Below are 20090 nucleotides of genomic sequence, written 5' to 3'. Positions count from 1 at the left end.
AGAAAATGCAGACCATTCAAAATCGGGCAGCATGTTTTCTCCTAGGAATACCTTCATTTCAGTCAGTCAGGGCCTCCATTAGACAATTGCATTGGCTATCGGTCTGCTATTCATTACCTTCAAGACTCTTTGTTTAGCATATAAAACACTCCATGGAAAAAGCCCCAGACTACCTCAAGAAAAAGTGTACGCAGTTAATTTCAGGCAGAACGTTGTGGTCGTGTTCGGCTAGTCTCTTGAGGGTAGCTTCCTTCAGACGCGTCACCTGGGGAGAAAAAGCTTTTTCAGAATTACGGCTCTTAATTGGAACCGTCTGCCCCATTAACTGAAAACGGTGCCTTCACTCGGTTTTTAGGTAGAGCCTCAAAACCTGGCTATTCAATCAATGATCTCTACTGACTTTAGTTAGCTCACGTCTGCTCTTTTATGCTCTGGTTAGCGCCAAGATGCCTCTGGGTATTTGTGCGCTTTATAAGTTGTATCATTCATTCATTCATCTGTCTCAACAGGACAGAACAGCTACATTGCCCCTTCAGGAGTGGGGACATAGCCCGATGCCAGGTGGGTCACCCTCACTCCTTTGTTTGGGCATGTGCAAAATCCACAGACTGCAACAGATATCCAAACTGTGTGATTTGTCCTCTAACAAGCATGCATTAGGTTGGGGAAAAAATGTCAGGACACCAATGCCCTCCTTCTGCTGTACTTCCTTCAGTACATTGGAACCCATGTGATGTAGGTCCTGCAGACCACTCTGATTCAGTAGAAAACTGTGAACAAAGGGTTAGCATGTCATTCATGCAGAATATCAACCATTTTCTCTTGTACTGAAATCTGCTGGAAAACGTCTTGGCAGCCAACTAGATTTGGGATTCTCTAAGAAACAGTCTGGATATGGTAAATTAGTTTTTCAGGATGTTCAAGATGCAGAATATCTGAGTCTGGAGTGGTGCAACACTTGCTCTCTAAGAAGATGAATGTTATTCTCTGTGAGAGGTAAATGTATTCCTTATGAAGCAGATAAAGCAGATCTGGAATCCACCATTGTTGAGAAGATGCTGTGCCACCAGGATGAGAGAGTACCCCGGGCGCTTCCTGATTTTCTAAAGGAGTCTGAAAATCGTAGATTTTGGAGATAAGTACTACAAGAATGCCCAAGCGTAGCACAGCTTAAAACATTACCTAAGAATTGAGACCCCATGTCCAAGAGTTGAACTGATCACATTTGATATGTGTGTCATTGCCATATATAGTTGGATGACCCCAATTCTTGAAAATGGGAATGTGGAATTCCTGGAGGCATTTCCACTCTTGGCTGTCTGCTGTAGTGTTATTGACACAGCAGAGCGTGTGCTATGGGTGTCCTCTGTCTTGCCTTTTTTCTAGAACATGTATCCTGGTGGATCATAACTACTCTGGACTGCACCACTTGAAGAAAGACTTACCTTCAGTTCCCCCCACAGTTATGTTAAGGGACAAATGTGATCCTTCCACAAGGCATCGATGAAGAGTTCCCCTAATATGTCCCTAACATATGCTCTGTGGAGCTGGAGGGGACTTGATGATTTGGGTGGCAAAGCAAAGGGGCATTGCAACACATGGAAGGAAAATGATTTCTACCAACACAAGGTCACAATCAGGGGTGACATGAATAGGAACGGCATGGATCAATTGTGCAGCAGTTAGTTCCAATGCTCCATCAGATGCAAACGCTCTACCTACTTAAAGACTTTAACCTTTCCCCTGCTCAAAGACCTAACCTAGATCTTAAGAATTTACAAGATTCCTGCCCCATTTGTCCAGTCCCCTTCTGGAGAAAAGTCCTTACGTATGCTGTAACCAACCAACTACAAGAACACTTTGAATGGAACAAAATACTCCAATCATTTTAATATGGATTCTGCACATAATGCAGCACCAAAACTGCTCCAATCCAGCCTGATTATGATACCATTAAGATCACAGACAATGGTGTGCATACCTCTTAGTGTGTATACATTTGGAATCACACTGACTCAGCTTACCATCTGGAACATTTAGAATCCCCTTCCTCACAGATGGGCACAGTAGATATTGCTAAAAAAGGATAATTTCCCATTGACAGGATTCAATTTGTTCAAATAGATGTATCCTACACCCCACCGTTCCCTATCACCAACAGAGATCCATAATCAGCTCCACTCAATTTAATCTGTGTGGGGAAGCACATGGAGTGTTACTTATCTAAGAGAAAATGCTCTTAAACAAAATGTTGATGACACATTTATCTCAAACTGCTGGTGGCTATCTGTTGTGAAGATATATGCATACAATCCAGTAAAAGACAAGAAGAATCAGGTACGCTGAGGAGTTGTTTATTCTCCATCCATAAGGTAATTGGTACAGTAACAGAATGATCTAACCGCCCTCTGAGCTTCCCTAACTACATGTTTTACTATTCAAATAACAACATACAACCGCATACCATGCGGTACTTTTCTAAACAAAACAATGCCGCGCAAATAGAGATTGAAGCGGACACGAGCGCTCTCGCACACGTGTCAACTTCAAATGTAAACACACGAGCACACAACACTATCCATGTGTATAAGCTCAGGTCAGGCCCTGATATCATCAAACATAGATGTTCATCATTTACCTGTCACTCACCAACCTGGTTCCAAATCAGTATCCTGCTTAGGATGAAGCAATTTCTTCCACCAGACAACTGCTGCTGCGTTGTACTGGACCTTGTTCTACCCCACATCAGGGCAGGCAGTACCTTACTAATGATTCTTCAAAAAACCTTGCCACCCCAGACAAGGCCCAGCTATAAGAAAATCTGACTTGGTCCTGATTCAATATGTACGATCTAGATGGAGCGGTCCGGCCAGTTGCAATTCGATTGTCACGTTGTAAAATTGTTGGGCACGTCACACAGGGATAGATGCCTAATCTGCAAGTTAAACATTGCAATTCCAATGATATGCATGAATGTATATGGTATTTCTATAGCTCAAACCTAGCCAAAAGGCAGCATAACGGTGTCAACAATTAAAAGGAGAGGAAGGTGGACGGTGGAGGGTTAACACACTTTGATGTAGTGTTCTTTAAAGAGGTGAATCTTCAACTCTTTCCCAAGTTGGACCAGCATTGAAGAAGTCCTGATTGATATGGGGATGTTGTTCTAGAACCTGATTGCACAAATGGAAAAGTTCAGCTGTCTTATTTTTTCTTTTTTACACTTCTTGGTCTGAGGCTTAATTGTGACCTGCTGCAGGTGTGCTGAAAACCACAAGAGATGCTGAGTTTGTCTGCAAGACAAGGGTTCCGGTATACTGGTCGTGACCACTTTGTAAATTACGTAGCTCGTTTTGAAGATTGTGCGGGCGGCAAAGGGAGCCAATGGAGTTCCATTAGAATGGAGGTGATGTTGCCCTATTTTGTTCAACCTTGGGTGAGACGTGCTGCATCTTGTAGAATGCCTCTTTGGGCTGCCAGTGTGATGTGGGATCTAGGAGTTCATGTTGGAGGCCACTAACACCTTCTAGATGCAAGAGTACAAAGACTTGAGCTGCAGTTCTGAAGTCGCTTTCTGAAAGATACAATTTTATTTTCTATAGAAGAGAGAGCTGGGACCAGCCCAGCTTTGTTTTTTTTGATGTGTCTTTAAGCCAGTTTTGTACTTTATCTTGTTTGCCGTTCTTGGCAAATAATATTAATTCTGTTTTGATTTGGTTAAGGTTCTGTTAGGCGCTGGATATCTGGTCTGGATGATGTGCAAGAAGTGTTGAGGAATTAGATGCCTGAAGCAGAGGAGATTTTCAAGTAGAGTTGTGTATCATTGTATTGTATTGTATTGTAATTGCATTTATATAGCGCTTACTAACCCTGACGAGGCGTCGAAGCGCTTTTTTGGCGAGTAGCACGCTACTCTGAGACCCATAGAGGATTAGTGTTGAATAAGTATAGTGAAACATGCAAGTACATTTTAAGTGGTGGATAGGTTAGTCAGTTATTTGGATTTGGAATGATGAAATATGGTGAAATATGAAGTAATGTCAGTGGTGGATATTAGTCAGTTATTTCGAGTGAGAAGGATAGCGGAGGGATAAAAGGGAAAGAAAGGTTTGCATTCATATAGCACTTGTTACCCCTGAAGGGTGTTGAAGCGCTTTTCTGGCGAGTAGCACGCCACTCCGGAACCCATAAAGGATTAGTGTTGCAAATTAGTATAGTTAAATATGAAGTAATTTGAGTAGTGAATATGTTATTCAGTTATTTGGGTAGAGAAGGGTAGGTGGCGGGATAGAAGAGGGAAAGAGGTTTGTATTTATATAGCGCCTCCTACCGCTAATAGGGTGTTGAAGCGAAAGTAGCACACTACTCTGGAACCCATCAGGATTAGTGTTGAATTAGTATGGTGAAACATGAAAATAGTTTTAGTGGTGGACATGTTAGTCAGTTATTTGGATTGAGAACGGTTGGGGAGGGGTAGAAAAGAGGGAAGAGTTTAGAAAGGTTTGTTTTAGGGGATCGGTGTAGGTGAGTAGGATCTGCTTACTATGGTTACCCCCACTTTTTGCTGTGTTTCACTGATTTATCGACTTTAGACTGGCTGGGGCCCTGCTAACCAGGACCCCATCCTAGCTGCTTCCTCTCTAAACTAATTGCATGTACATTAGGTACACCCCAGATTGATTACTGGGTTACCATTGTGAGTCCCTAGCATATGGTACCTTAGGTACAAAAGGCATAGGTACCCAGAGGCCTACCAGGGGCTAAAGCATGTATTATGCCACCCCTTGGAAGCCTTCCAAAATGGCACCACAGGTCTGCTCCTGCAGCCTGGGTAAGGTGGTGTAAGCACCCCTTACTAAGATATAGTATACCAATATCTACCTTTACAAACAGACACATATAAACCTATAAGTCACTCCTATGGCAGGCCTTGACAATCCTGAAGGCAGACTGCTTGGTTTTGTGTGAGAGGGTGCCCAAGCATGAGCTAAGCCCCTCTGCAGCTTTCGGAATCCCTTCCTTATAGAGGTTCTGTGATACAGCCATACCATATACTCTTAAGTGCATTATAACCTCACGGTAAATGCTAACTTTGGAATGGCTGCATCAAAACATGTTGTGTTTGGTGTCAAAAATTTTGGAATCCTACCCCCCTGCCAGTCCTGGAGGCGGGGGCAGAATTCCACCCTTCTAGATGGAGAAGACATGTACACCTTTACTTTACCGGTAATAGTTTAAAAGAGCCCCAGCATCACAAAATGGATGCTGCTGCCACAGACACGGGTCTGACCTCCTGCTGCTAGACGAAACTCCGGCAGGGGAGGCCTGGACAATAGGTTTCCTGTCCAGGGAGGTGTAACCACCTCCCCAGACAGACTTTAGTGTATTGGGGCAGGGTGGGTGCATTCAGTTAATGCTTTTCAGACTGTGCCTGGGGCACACAAGGTGTCCCTGTGCATACCCCAGTTCAAACCGGTTGCAGGGGTACTCAGCCCCAGCTCTGGCGCAAAACTGGACAAAGGGAAAGGGGTGTAACAACCCACTCCCGAGGTCCTCCCATAGGTGGGACCTTATAGTTAGTCCATCCCCTAAACTTAGTATAATTATAGGAACCCAGTCTCTAGGACTTTAAATTACCCTGGATGAATCTCTGCAACATATATCCTGGAACTTCGACATTCTATTTCGACTAGAAGACGGAAGTCACACTGTAGTAATCACAAGAGACGTGGGACTGGAACTCCTAGACACGTACACATTTGCTAGTGCATCTACTTCACGAGCTTTCCCGAAGTTGTGCATTGGGCTACTTGTAGTCCAAGCCCTGAGCATAATCTGCACCCAAGATTGTGGGCCTACACTCCACGAGTGTTCCATGGGCCCTCTTTCAGCATTTCTGCTCAAGACCCCTTAGCGATCCCTGGTCTGTCGACTGGTGAGTCCCCACGAAGGTAACTTTTTCGTTTCTTGGGCTTCCCTAGTTGCTCCAGACATGCCCTGACTCTCCTCCAAAGGGTGAGTCCCTCAGACCTTGCTGGTCTGCTCCGAAGCCAATCTTTGCATTATGCGTGGGTTGCTGTTGCCAAGGCTTGTTGGGTCCAATCCGGATACTGATGCTGCAGCACTCGACATCTGATGTGGGACAGCTCGGAATTCAGCTCCTGGCGGTCGTCCGCGCCTCCTGGTCCTCGTGGCTGTAGAGTTAAGCTTCACCTCCTGCTCCTGAAATCACCCAACATCGGTGGGCATCTTCTTACTGCCTCCCTGGTCACTGGCAAGTGACACAGACTCTGTACCCTCTGCTTTCAGGTTCTTCAGATCTCCGATCCACCCATGGATCCATCCGGACACTTTTCATCTGGTCGCCTGCAGCACTTCTTTGCAGCTCTCTATAGGAAACTACGGCGAAACCCGACACGACAAGACACCTAGGCACCTGGCTTCCCAGGGTGGGGTAATACGAGTACTTCTGTGCTCACGTGGGTCTTGACTCTCGAATTGTCCAGTACTGAAGGGGTTTGTTCCTAGACCATTCCTAAGTGTCCTTAATTTAAAAAAAATCTAATCGCAACTTTCTCCGTAGAAGTCAATGGTGATTTGCGGCTGTGTTTAGACACTGCACGCGTCCCCCGTGGGCCTCCTGTGTCCCTACCTTGAGTGGTTCCTGGTTGCAACAGCGGTTCTACAGGCCCTAGGCCTTGTCTCTATATTCACAGCGGTACTTATACCACTTTCTTAGTACTTGGTTTGTGAGGTCCCTAGGGCAAAAAGTATACCGTGGTAATTTACTGTGTGCTAAATAGGTATACTTTGTGTACTTTTGCCTCTAGCCTCATAAAGATACAAGAGGGATGTGTTTAGAATAAAAACATATATATTTCATATATACCTGGTGTGGTTCTCATTTCATTTCGTCATTAATGAGATTATAGACTGGTAAAATAAGCTGCTTTACATTCCTTCAAGACTTAGCCTGAAGGCTGCTCTCCACAGCTACCACTAGGATAGCCTTCTGTAAAAGTTGTCTTTAAACCTACCATCAATAAGGGTGGTTTGGACTGGTACAAGGTGCCCACTAGAATAGTGGACAGCATATGCCAGGCCAACTTCTCACATTGGTGTGCAGCGTGTGGGATTCCAGCTTGCATTATTTTACCAGATAATCTCAAGTGTTGATCATTTGAAAAACCACTAAAGGTACCAGAGGTACATATAATACAAGCTTAAAATACAATAGGATCTACTAAACTTAGAGTTGTGTGTCAAGGGCTTAGCACACCCTTTCTACAACTCAAGAGAGGTTTAGTAGGTAAACAAATAGTGTAGGTAGTGCATACACCACACCTCACTAGTCATGTCTTTAAGAGCAGGACCTAGTGGGTCTCTGCCAGATGTCAGTCAAGTACAGACATCTAAGTATGACACATTCCCTTTCCAAGAGTTAAGGGCTCTGTGTGCCATGAGGAAATTAAAGACAGGACAGAATCCCAATACCCAACGCCTCATAGAGGCATTGCTGCCTGATGACTTTGGCAGGCTACAGAGCCGGGAAGGGTAGGCAGTGGGATGGGTACAGCAGAAGAGGAAGGGCCCAGTGGATAAGCCCACCAGGACTCAGACTTGATGCTGGCCAGGCAGGTGACAATGACCTAGGCCTGAGAACCAAGCTCCTACGGGAGATGAGGAAGGCCAAAGTGGCCCTCTCTTTGTCCCCCCAGGAAGAGTTGGTGGTGTGCCCAGAAGACCAAGATCACCTTCAGTGGAATCTAATCATTCTGGCACATCTATAGGGTCCTCTGTCTCTTCTCATAGGAGGGGTACCTCCCAAGAGAAGAGAGAGCATCAGGTGAGAATTGAAGAAGCTCAGCTGAGGCTAAGGAGACAAAAGATAGCCTTAGAAAAGGAGACCCTAGAGCTTGAAAGAGCAAGAAAAAAGGTGGGTCTAGAGCCCCATGGTGGCAGCAACTTCCCTAGTGGTAGGGAAAGGTCTTATGACCATAGAAACCTTAACAAGATTGTCCCTCCCTAACAGAATGGGAATGACATTCACAAATGGATAACTGCACTGGAGAGGGCCTGCAAAGTACAGAAGGTACCCCAGGAGCAGTGGGCAGCAATCCTGTGGCTTTCCTTTGCTGACAAAGGAAGAGACAAGCTCCTCACTGTCAGAGAGGAGGATGCTGATGATTACAATGTCCTGAAGAGTGCTCTAATAGATGGCTTTGTCGTAACCACTGAGCAGTATAGAATACAGTTCAGAGATACCCAGAAGACGCAGACTCAGGACTGGGTTGACTTTGTAGATTGTGCTACTAAGGTTCTGGAGGGCTGGTTATTGAGCAGTAAAGTGTGTGACTATACAGGATTGTATAATCTGATCATGAAGGAGCAGATCCTTAATAACTGTCACTCGAATATCCACCATTACAGTGGTCAAGTCAAGATATTACAATTCCAAAATAATGCAATGTATTTGCACATATTGAATTAAGCCCCAAGTCCACCACCTCAGCAACCCCGGACAGCGAGGGAGACCGACAGTACCCAAAGAAGCTCAGGGAATGGCTTTACGGACGGGACCACTGTGACTCACGGACCGAGGCACAGCTTCAGGCAAGTGCTGGTGGAGGTCTTACAGTGGGCTTTTGTGTGAGCACAAGTACACTGTATTTAATCAGGCTATAAGAAAAGGAAATAGTTATGAAGGTTTTCCTGTACTAACAGAGACAACCCTGTAGGAAACACAGAGAAGTATACAGGGTTCACAGGGGTCACTTTATTAGTTCTTTTTTCGATTCTCCTTACGTCCCACCTCCTGCACGATTCCGGCAAGGAAAGACACCCCGTCCTTATCAAGCATTCCCCCTGGGACTCCCAGATTACAGGTCCTATTGGTGGAGGTTAAGTAAGCTGGTTGGAGCCTGAATGCTAAGGTCTCTCCCCATTGTGTGATTCCTCAAGGGACAGACCAGAGAAAGGACAGGATTCTTGAAGAAGAAGCCAAGTGGCATGATACGAAGAAGGAAGACTGGGTGACTTCAGTCACTTGCTGTACAGCCATTAATCACTTGTTCCACTTATTAGGGGACTAACAAAAGGAATAAACAAACCTTAAAATGCAACACTGGTCTGGATCATTCTAGGAACTCAGCCAGAGTGGTGTCGGAAGTGGGATCCCCTTTTACAGAGTCCCGGGATTCAGACAGGGCCTAACCTATCACCATGAAAGATATGATCAAACAACTGGTGAAGGGACAGCGTCACCTCCAGCTAGTGGTAGAAGGACAAGCCAAGTTAGTGCAGCAGGACAGGGAGAACTTACAAACAGATCTAGCTACTCAAGCTACTGTTCTTGCCAATAACCAGCTAGTACACCAGACAGTCATCCAGAAACTCAATGCAACATCTAAAGTACATTAGACCGTACCGAGGTTGGTGTTGCAAAAATACCAACGAGGTGATGACCAGGATTCGTTCTTCACGAATTTTGAAAAAGTAGCCACCTCAGCCGCTTTGCCCCCAGAACGTTGGGGCCAATATGTAGCACTGCTCCTTACTGGTGAATTACAAACTGCCTACCAGGCGGGAACCACACCATATGCAGAAGTAAAAAAAGCTGTCCTTGAATGTCTAGGGTATGATCCTGAACATTACCGGGTTAAATTCAGGAAAGAAAAGTAGAACATGCAAGATAATCCACATCCATTATTCTACAAGATACAAGACCTGTGCTCCAGATGGCTGAAACCTATGATTTAACGAAGAAAGAGGTGTTAGATCGCATTTTCCTGGAGGGGGCCCTCCCCAGTCAGACCAGATCCTGGAGAAGGCAACATCCCGATGTTACTGTACCTAAGGCCATAGATCTGGCCTGTTCGTAACACAGATCCCCAGATTTTAGGTACAATCATCAACGAATTCCCACTCCATTCTCACAAAACTGGAGTAACCCTACTGTGTCGAAAATGATACCTAAACCACTCTTGGAGAATAGACAAACAATTCGGCCTACAGTAAAAGAGTTCGGACAAGTTCCACAATGTTTTCCGTGGGCAGAACGGGGGCATATAGCCCATAATTGTCCTCACAAACCCCACCTGCTCAACCCAAGGAGGTAGAGTATACTTGTGGGGAAGGTTTTATGGGCAGGAGGTAGCCAACCCAAATACAAGAAGCCAATGCAGGTCAATTTGGAATCCACTTTAGTGATAATTGACTCAGGATTTTGCCGCTCCGTGATTAATGAAGAACGTGTATGGCCCCTTCAAGGTGGAGGGTGGAATTTTTTTTTATTACATGTGTCCATGGGGACAGTAAGGCATACCCGGTAGCTGGAGGGGAAAAGGAGAAACCATACGAGTAGGTGCTGTACCCCAACTGGTAGAAGAAATTATTATAGGTACTGACTATGATGGCTTTTCCCTGTTTCTGGCTACTGTACCTACTAAAACTGTGGGAGGAGGATAGTTGTCATGGGGTTAATCCCACACGGTATCTCTGGTGACTGATTCACTACCATTGGAAATCTCTTTTCCCCTTGAATCCACACCTGTAGACACAAATGGGTGATCAGTTGACTCTCATACAAAAAGACCAACTCCTCACAATGGTGGCCCGTAACAGGGATGTATTCTCTCGTTCTCCCAGACGGACATACATGGTGCAGTATGGCATATGCACAGAAAAAGGGCGAGTGGTCCGTCTGAGACCATATCTCATTCCAGAGGCTAGAAGACATGCCATGAAAGAGGAGGTCACAGAAACGTTAGAGGGGCATCATAGAGACATCAAACAGCCCTTGGTGCTCTCCTGTGTTACTCGTACCAAAACCGAATATCACCCTGAGGTTCTGCATTGACTTCCAACGCAGGAACAGCCTTTCGAAGTTTGATACTTACCCCATGCCTCGAGTGGAAGATCTTATTGAGACTGGCACCTACCTCACCACCCTAGACCTAACAAAGGGTTACGGGCAAATTCTGTGGATACCCACTGCAAAAAAGAAAACAGCGTTTTCTACTCCCTCAAGATTATAACATTTCAGGGTAGGGTGTTCCCTTTTGGTGTACATGATGCCCCGGTGACCTTTCAAAGATTATTGGACATTCTCTTGCGGCCACAATGAGGATATCCAGCCACCTACCTAGATTACATCATTTATAGCTCATCTTAGAAGCAATACCACAAACATCTAGAAGGGGTGTTCACTTCCCTTCGGCAAGTTGGACTCATGGCAAATCCAGATAAATGTTACCTTGCCACAGACTCTGTGAAATATTTGGGCTATCAAGCACAGAACGAAAAATTGTGCCCTCAAATTGACAAAATACAAGCAATCAAAGACTTGCCTCAGCCCATAGACAAAAAGGGGGTCAGATTCTTTCTGGGGCTTTAAAGATATTATCGATGCTTCATCCTGAGATTCTCGGAAATAGCAGCCCCTTTAACTGACCTATTGCAGAAAAACCATCCTAACAAAATCTCCACATGGTCTCCGTCTCATCAAAGGTGTCTTGAACAATTGAAGAATGCCTTATGAAACAAACCTGTGCTGCGTTGTCTGGACTTTACGAACCACTTTATCTTGCAGACAAACGTTTCAGACAGGGGTCTCGGGCGGTCCTGTCCCAACCGGAATCCTCAGGAAGTTGTCTACATTAGCCACAAGCTCTTGCCTTACATACATGCTGCAATGGCAGACACTGAGACATGTTTTAAGGGGCTAATTTAGTGGGTGGCACAATACGTACTGCAGAACCCATTTGTAGCATTTAATTCACCAGCCCTGGGTACATGGTATACCCCTTTCCTAGGGACATGTAAGTAAATTATGTAGGTCAATTACGTGTAAGCCAATTTTCCCATGTTTTAGTGGGAGTGCACAAGCACTTTAACTCTGGTTAGCAGTGGTAAAGTACACGGAGTCCTAATGCCAACAAAAACTAATTCAGCAAAACAGGAGGGGATAAGGCAAAAGGGTTTGAGGAAGGCCACCCCAAGGTTTACAGGTCCTTTTAGAATGATAGTTTTCCTGTTTCTACAAGGCAGGGACCCCTGTACGAAAAATCTTACATTGACTCCCAGAGACATAGGGAGCCTTGCATTTGAAATAGGATGTATGCTGCTGCGCTGAGTGCTTTATGCTATTTTTAACCATCGTTGAGTTTGGGGTGTATGGTTCACAAGAAGCAAAGCCTGGAATTGGCCATGATTTCACTCCCACTGGTAATAAATAGTATATTATACTCTGAGCATCTGCATATATGGTTTATACCATTTCATTGTTCATGTATATTTGTTTTACTAATCTTAATCACGAAAAATCCGGATGTTAAATTTGTTCAGTAAGATAAAGCCACACGGAAGCACCTTGGTCACTATAAGGAGAGATGTTTCTCTGTAAAATACGTGATATCGGAAAAAGTCTTTTTTCGTGTCACCTTTGGTGTTCTGTGTTAATAAAATCGAATTTGGCCTTTGCACTGTTGTAATAAATGTGTAAATGTGTGTTTAATAGGACAGCGGCTCTAAAAACGTTTATTGGGCCACATGTATTTTCATCGTCATGGCTTAAAATAAAAAAGTTACTTTTCACAATGAAGCCATGGGTTTCGTGCAGATTCTTTTCCGTCACTAGCTGCTAAAGATATTAATCTTTTCGAATAAACTGCACTTTTGGAAAACAACAAAATTAAATCTTTACAGTGTTCCCCCCCTATTAGCATGTAAAAAAATTACTGAATACCAGCTAATAAAAATGGGAACACCTACTTCAAGATACAAAAACATAAATCCAATGTTTAGGAAATAATTTGAACTGGTTTAAAAGAGAAGGTAAAAATAAGAGAACTAGCATGTGCCTATTCAAGCCTCTCCAGTGCTGGAGTCTGCCAACCCGCTGACAAATTTTCCACAAATGTTCACAAGGATTTTATCATGTTTTCCCTAACAAAGTAAAGAACTGCGCTGCGTTTGCTGCTCCCTTATCTTTTTCCCCTGTCTTCAAGTTGGGTAAGCCAAGCTTTTCTAAATACATTTATCCGTACTATAAATAGAACTCCTCCAGTCATGAAGGTCTGTTGCCATGGTATAGGATGCAGTTCAAAAACGCATATCCTAATGCACCATGTCACATCTGTTTATGCACGAGTCAGTCTCTAGGCAGCTGTCAGCATACACCTGTACTTCATGGCAAAGCAAGAATGCAGGTCTGCGACTAATATAAAACATATTTATTTCAGTGCATGCGACCTTCTTTTCGAGCTTCTTTTCAGTTTGCTGAACACCTTTCATTTCCATAAACCTGCATACTACTTTATTAATGGTTGTAGAGCCAATACTGTTTACATTTATATAAAAAAACATTTGGTTATATATGGAATTGTGAATGGTCATCTAAAAAGGGGATATCTTAGATCTGTAGGATATGCGTATCCTTCAGGCAAACAGCCTTTACTCCAAGTTCCCACGTCCAAATTTTGGGGAGTTGGGACCCTATCATGAACAGTTAGGCTGGATCAGCGCAAAGCGCCTGTTTTTATTAGGTATTTGCAGTGCCTAAAGCTTATAGCTATAACTCTTTTTTTTCAGAGTTCATGTAGTCCATGTGGCTTTTTGTAAATTAAATCTTCCGACCTCCTGTCAAAGCCGTCTGCAAGCGCCATGAGACTCCTTGGATGTGATTTGTGCGCGATACAAATGTACTTGACTTGACTTGACTACTGTTGATAGTACAAGTCAGAAACAGTGATTGGCTCGCTCTCTTTCCGGGCAACGGCTGTAAGGATTAGATTTGGTCATCTGCAGTTACTCATAGTTACAAGGGCTAGGTAAAAAGATTACATACAACATTACAACTTTATAATAACGAACAGAAATTGCTAATTGTGTTGGCAACCTCTTCAGTCAATAGATAATGTCATATTGCATTTAATAGTAGATTGTCACTCCTCGTCAAAATGTTAGACTTGATTAAGAGACCAGCATCCTTGGACAACCAGATTAGAATGGGAAAAATCATGAACCACTGTGATACATTCGTAATTGATTCATTAATAGAATATTTTAATCTAATTACTAATTCTTTTAAGGTTTTTGAGATATACAAGTATGATGACGTTTATATGTTTTAAACCTTGTACAAACTTAGCATTCAAATCTACATTCACAGTACACAAGACATAATACTACATTTGACCATTAGAACATATAAATGGATGGGTGAAGAAATTAACCTACCTCAATAGGGGCTACATTGATTATCTTGTCTACATTCTTTAGGGACAGAGGCACATACCACAGAGTTGCTCTGTTAGTCATTTTTTTGGCACCTAGAAAAGAAGAGTCATGATTTAACAGAGCAAACAATAAAGAAGAATATGTATAACTCATTAACTGAATCCAGTACTATAGGTATGTATGCCAACACAGAGGTAAGTCACAGTAAAGCGTATTGTCACACACATGGTCACATATTAGCGGATTTAGTCAGAACCAAAGTTGCTTTTTTGGATTCTTAAGCATTTGATACCAGCTAAAGGACTGAATGAGGGCAATATAAAACAAGAAATATCATAAATAAAGCGAGTTGGGCATCTGTTGCTTAGTAAGAATCCGCTGTGTTAAATGGAAAATAAAAATCTGACCATTTACGTCCTGATTTACAATTGGGTGAAAACTAAAATCTAAATATTTGAGGAGAGAGTGCTATATCTCGAGGTGAATTCATTGTAGGATTTTCCACCATAAGCCAGTCCCAATGGTACAGAAAATGTCAGCAGTTGATTTTCCTAACGATTTAGCACTTCCTCCAATAATCCAAGGATTGTCTCTAAGGAACAAACTCAAAATCAGTCTAATAATATTTCTGGGATCATTTCAACCAAATCCGACATGATTTGCCAAATTGTTGTAGAGAAACTATGACTTCATCATTCCATCAAACTAAGTTCTATGGTGTTTAGTGCCAGAAGATATAAGATATAGATATGAGAATAGCTCAGAAAAATTCTTCTGACTCACTTTGAATTCGCAGACGTGAGTAAGAGGTCACAGCAGTTTTAGGGGTTGTCATTGCATAACTTTATGAAGAGTCCACCAAACTCCTTAATTGGCCTAAATTGATTGTAAAATGTACCTAGCCTGCAACTTATTAAGAATTCATCTACAGGTATATAAAGTGCTGTCATGAGAAGGAGATACAAAACCAGCTCCTTGGCTTGGAACAGAATCTCCACATTTGGTATTAAAGCTTAGGTTGGCTTATTCTGTAATCTGTAAGCACTAGCACATTGCTGAAATGTCTTAAATGAGCAAAACGTAATTAGAGTTTATGTTCAGATAACTCAGTGGCATTTCTCTGACAAATCGCCTGTTTAGACAGTGTAGGAGGATATACTATGAAGCTGTAACCGCTATATGGACAAGGAGCCCAAACCAAAGATCAGATGTCACAAGTGGTACCTAGCCAATAAATTCATTTACACTCCAAGAGGAGATTGGTCAACTATTTATACTGAGGCACATATTGAACGCTTTTTTGAAGGCCTTAGCCTTAGTGTTGCATATCAGAGGAAATATTGATAAGTCACAAGTGTACAAACGGAGATTCAATTGGGCAGAGAGGTTATTTAATCTTTTTTAAGAACTGCATATCTCTTCTTTCTCCTTACATCCAGAACACAGTGAATATGTTATTTGATGTATATTTGTAAATCGCATTATCACTCGCAAGGGTATCCAGGTACTGAGCAGGTGTGTTTGCCTAGCCCTGCTTATGGTAGATGTTGGATTCTCTCGATCGTCTCTTACAAAGAAGGATGGACATGCAAAAGGTAAGCAATTTTCTTGCAACAGATTTCAGAAAGCATTTTCAGTTCTGCCTTTTAGGGGACTCTCACTAGCAAGTTTGGCGTTTTAGTTTCTTTTTAAAACAACTGCTAAGCATCAATGTGAATATTTAATGTTGAAATAATGGCAGAGGCACTGCCCACAAAAATGCTCATAGTCCTCATATTAGTATAGTAATCCAAAACTTAGTTGTAGAGGAGGTGGAGTATTTTTAGAGAGCTAATAATCTTCACATTTTTACAGGATCCCTCTATTTTATTCAGAGACTAAAATATGGGCCCTCATTTTAGTCTCACCAATGTACAGAAGAACATGGCTGTAGAATGTTCCAAAAGGTTTTGTTGCGACCAAGTATTATTAGAACCCTGGCTCCCCAGCAGACATGGGAGGCTCCACAAACATTAGTCAGGTTAAGGAGACCACCCCATTGTGTGCCCAGACATCTACTCCTGCTTTCTCCATTCTAATAAATAAATTCCTACAATTTGTAGTTTACTCAAAACATAGGATTATTGGAATATGGGATATGTTTAGCTAAGCAAGACTATTCCTTTTTTGGAGGGGATGTACCTTATTACTCCAACTTGAGTTACCAAGAAGTATAATGAGACTTTCCACTGTTTGGAATTATAAACCTATCTGCATCAGAACATGCAAATGAATCCCATACACAGAATTTTATAAAGGATATTGTCTTTCTCAATTGGCAAGTTTTTTGCTATAGTGGGAAGGCTACAGCAAGATTCTTGCCCTCTCCCGCGGACATCTTTTTGATAACCTCAAGTACGAATTTAAGATTGTTCTTTCGAAAAAGGCTTAATAATCTTCCACCTTGAACTTTGAAAGAAATGCTTGCCTATAAACGCTGTTAAATCTGCACCTTATAGCTTAAATGCAAGATGAATGATTAAAATGTTTGCTTATAATCTTTGTCGTATCAAAACGTGATACTTCAGTGAATTTGCACCTTAATTTTCAAGCGGGGGAACTTAGATAGGTTCTGCTTTGAATCATTTGATAAGTCTTGACAGCTTTACAACTTGCTCTGGCGCAGAGTTCAGGCCCCTCGCACACGATCCCACTGTCCTGAGCTATTTGATATGGCTTAACAATTTGGCATCTTGCATTTTGAAACACTGGCGGCCAGTAAGTTTGTGAGGGAGGGGGGTGAACGGGACACACACACACACACACACACATACACACTCACAGCCATGCATTTACACGTGCGCACACACACAAACACATCCATTCACAACACTCATTACAAAACATTCATACATACATACACAAACCAAACATTTTTTTTTTTTTAACGCACACACTAACCTGCAGCTCTGTCTCAGAGGCCCCATCCCCCCTCTGTCACTGATTGGCACTCGACCCTGGATGCGTCAGGGCTTAAAACTGAAGCTCCCAGGTGCGAGGCAATCAGTGACGCTACCCCTCGTCACTGAGGCAAGGGCCTCAAGGACCTTTGCCGAGCTGAGAAGGTCACGCCCACAGGAGCTGTGACTTTTTCAGCCCAGCAAAGTTCAGCTCAGTCAGCCGGGAGCCTGCACATTTTGCACATGTCTGGCTCCTGGCTGCCTGACCTGAAAATGAACAGTGCCTGTCAGGCTGACCTTTGTTAGCCCGTTCGCTGCGGGGTGTTTTCCCCCTCCTGTCTGGGAGGGGTGGGGGGGAGAGGGGCCGCGCGCAGCGCCCCCATACTGGTGACGAGCTGAGCTCGTCATGAGGCAAAGCGGAGCTGCCCTCATGACGAGCTGAGCTCGTCACGGCCGCACCCGTTTTTAGAACGTTCAGCACAGCGGGGAAATTAGCCCCGAGTGCGAACGTTCCAACGGCCGTGACGAGCTCAGCTCGTCATGAGTGGAGCTCAACTGTACTCCATGACGAGCTGAGCTCGTCAACAGCATGGATGAGGTTAAGCCTGACCGACAATGTTTATGAGGGGCAAAAGATGGGGCGGGGGGTGGCATGCCCACTCAGCCCCAATAGACTGGCGGCGGCTGTTCGGAAAGAAATGCCTGTTTTTCAAAGTACTTATAAAATGAATATTTCTACTGTGCTTAATAGTTAGTCCCTGTGATGCACAGTTTTAATCTATTCCTAGACAAAATGAATTCAAGTAATTTTTTTATTTTTATCTGAGACCCCATGGACCTTGATTGTAACTGTATGCTGTGTTTTGGATCTTTGATGGCACTGTAAAGATTCTAAGTAGTCATACAATAAAGTACTTTGAACCTGAACCTCTGACTTTCTCGAAGATGTTTGGTCCCAGTAAGCATGACCTGTTTTCAGAGTGATGAGCTCGGACTCACAAACATTGCTCCACATATTATGTGTGTGTTTAATTGCTAATGGAGTGAATTAATACTACAGTTAATTCATTCAGGAACAAATGCAGGACTGGTGACTTGGGTTTTAGGTCAGAGTAATGTATTAAGAAACATAGTCTGACTTAAATATTGAGTGCAAAATATAATTTTATTTTTCACAAAAATATTGACCCATTGGGAGTAGATTTTCTATTACTAATCTCAATGGGTAATATTTTCGTAAATGATGTTTAGGAGACAATATTTTTGTTAACTGATACTCTGGCACCACACCATGGCTGTCGCACCCTAGAGAGCTAGAGAAAAAGGATGGCTGTGCTCCCTCTTGCTAGGCTATTAGCTGAATCTGTACCCATATCTCAACTCTGATACTTCAAAACAGTAAAGCACCATAACTTCATAAGGTAAAAGACTCGAAGGAGAAGGAAATTTCAGTTATGGAATGATGCAAGGAAACTTAGAGTGCATTCACAACATAGGGTACCATACAGCCATGATGCTCAGATAATATGAGTGGCTGTAAGCGGTGGAATGCATTAGGAGAAAAGACACACAGAAGGCAAAAGTAGAGGTCGAAAATGCGGGGATATGAAGCTGTGATAAAACCAAATACCTAGGGGGTCATTCCGATGGCGGACCATCGTATCGGGGACTGGGACCACCCGCCTACCAGTCGGCGGTCCCACAGGGCCAATTACAATGCAACGGCATACCCATATTTTACATTGCGGCGGGTGCTGCTGGCTGGCTGTTTTACATATCCCTGCACTACATGGCAGGCACCGGGAAACACCCAAAGAAATGTGCCTGGGGGGCCCGCTACGGGCCCCTAATGTCCATCCCCACCAGCCTTGACATGCCGGGTGAACCGCCATGGAAAGGTTGGCGGAAATGGACATCCTAATCACTACGGCGGTGCCTGGTGGTCACTGCCACCAATGCAGGGATTGGGAGGTCCTTTGCCGCACCAGCGGGCTCAAGGAGCCCGTCGGATGCATAGCGGTCGGAGTTTCCGACCGCCATGAAACTGCCAGCCACCGTAATGTGGCGTGTGGGGAATGGCCTTCCGATGGCGGTGAGACCGCCATCGACAGCCTGTCGGTGGCGGTCTCACCGTCATCATAATGACCCCCTAAGACAGTAATGAAAAAGACATGGGATGTCTGATTTATTTTTTCTGGTCTGGGGCACCCCACTCGATCACCCTTTAGGTAATTCAGTATGCCCCAAGTGATGTGCTCTTGTCCTGTGCTTGGTGGAGTGGCTGAAAGCAGATGCCTGAAATCACTGCATTTCACAGGATAGTGACCCGAAAGAAATGATTGGAAAAATCCTTAATGTGGTGCACGAGGGTAAATAACTACACTTCCAAATGATATTTTGAGAGTATCTTGAATCTGCAGGACTACAAAACTCCTTTTTTTAAACTGTTTTCTAAAATGGCTGAAGGTGAATCATATCTGCCTTCTTTTTAAGCAAGCCAGCGTAGGTCCATAACAGACATACATTATAATAAAATTGAACTTACATATTTATTAACTCTTCGAGCTGTTTTTTACGATGTTATTTTTGCTGAGCTAAATATATATATTTTTTACATCTTGCAACAAAAGAACAAACATTACTACCGTTTGTCCTCCTGTTGACCTCAAAGCACCGCCCCGGAAAATAACTTGTACTCATACGGATCAGTGATATTTCTACCGACGAGTCCTTCTTATAGTAAGACAATCTTTGTCAGATGTGGCATTTCTAATATAAAATACAATCATGCTGCTGCTATGGAGTAAGCAGGATAATGAGCTGTATCTGAAGAAAGGCTCGAGGCAGGATGCTGTTGTAGCTGCCAACCTTTGATTAACTAACGCTAATCTTGCGAAATGGTTGTAACCTGTC

General features: G+C 43.4%; 1 protein-coding gene across 2 annotated transcripts in view; it reads right to left on the bottom strand.

Moving 5' to 3' along the window:
- The window catches only part of ACOT7 (acyl-CoA thioesterase 7), a 1240110-nt gene that overhangs the window by 702471 nt on the left and 517549 nt on the right, over window positions 1–20090 (bottom strand). For both annotated transcript variants that reach the window (XM_078640951.1, XM_078640950.1), the window contains exon 4: window positions 14239–14330. In XM_078640951.1, coding sequence (XP_078497077.1) covers window positions 14239–14330 — 92 coding nt within the window. The remainder of the gene's footprint in view (window positions 1–14238; window positions 14331–20090) is intronic.

The sequence above is a fragment of the Lissotriton helveticus genome, chromosome 5_1, assembly GCF_964261635.1.
Source record: "Lissotriton helveticus chromosome 5_1, aLisHel1.1, whole genome shotgun sequence".
Taxonomy (NCBI): domain Eukaryota; kingdom Metazoa; phylum Chordata; class Amphibia; order Caudata; family Salamandridae; genus Lissotriton; species Lissotriton helveticus.
This window is presented reverse-complemented; position numbering and strand designations above follow the sequence as displayed.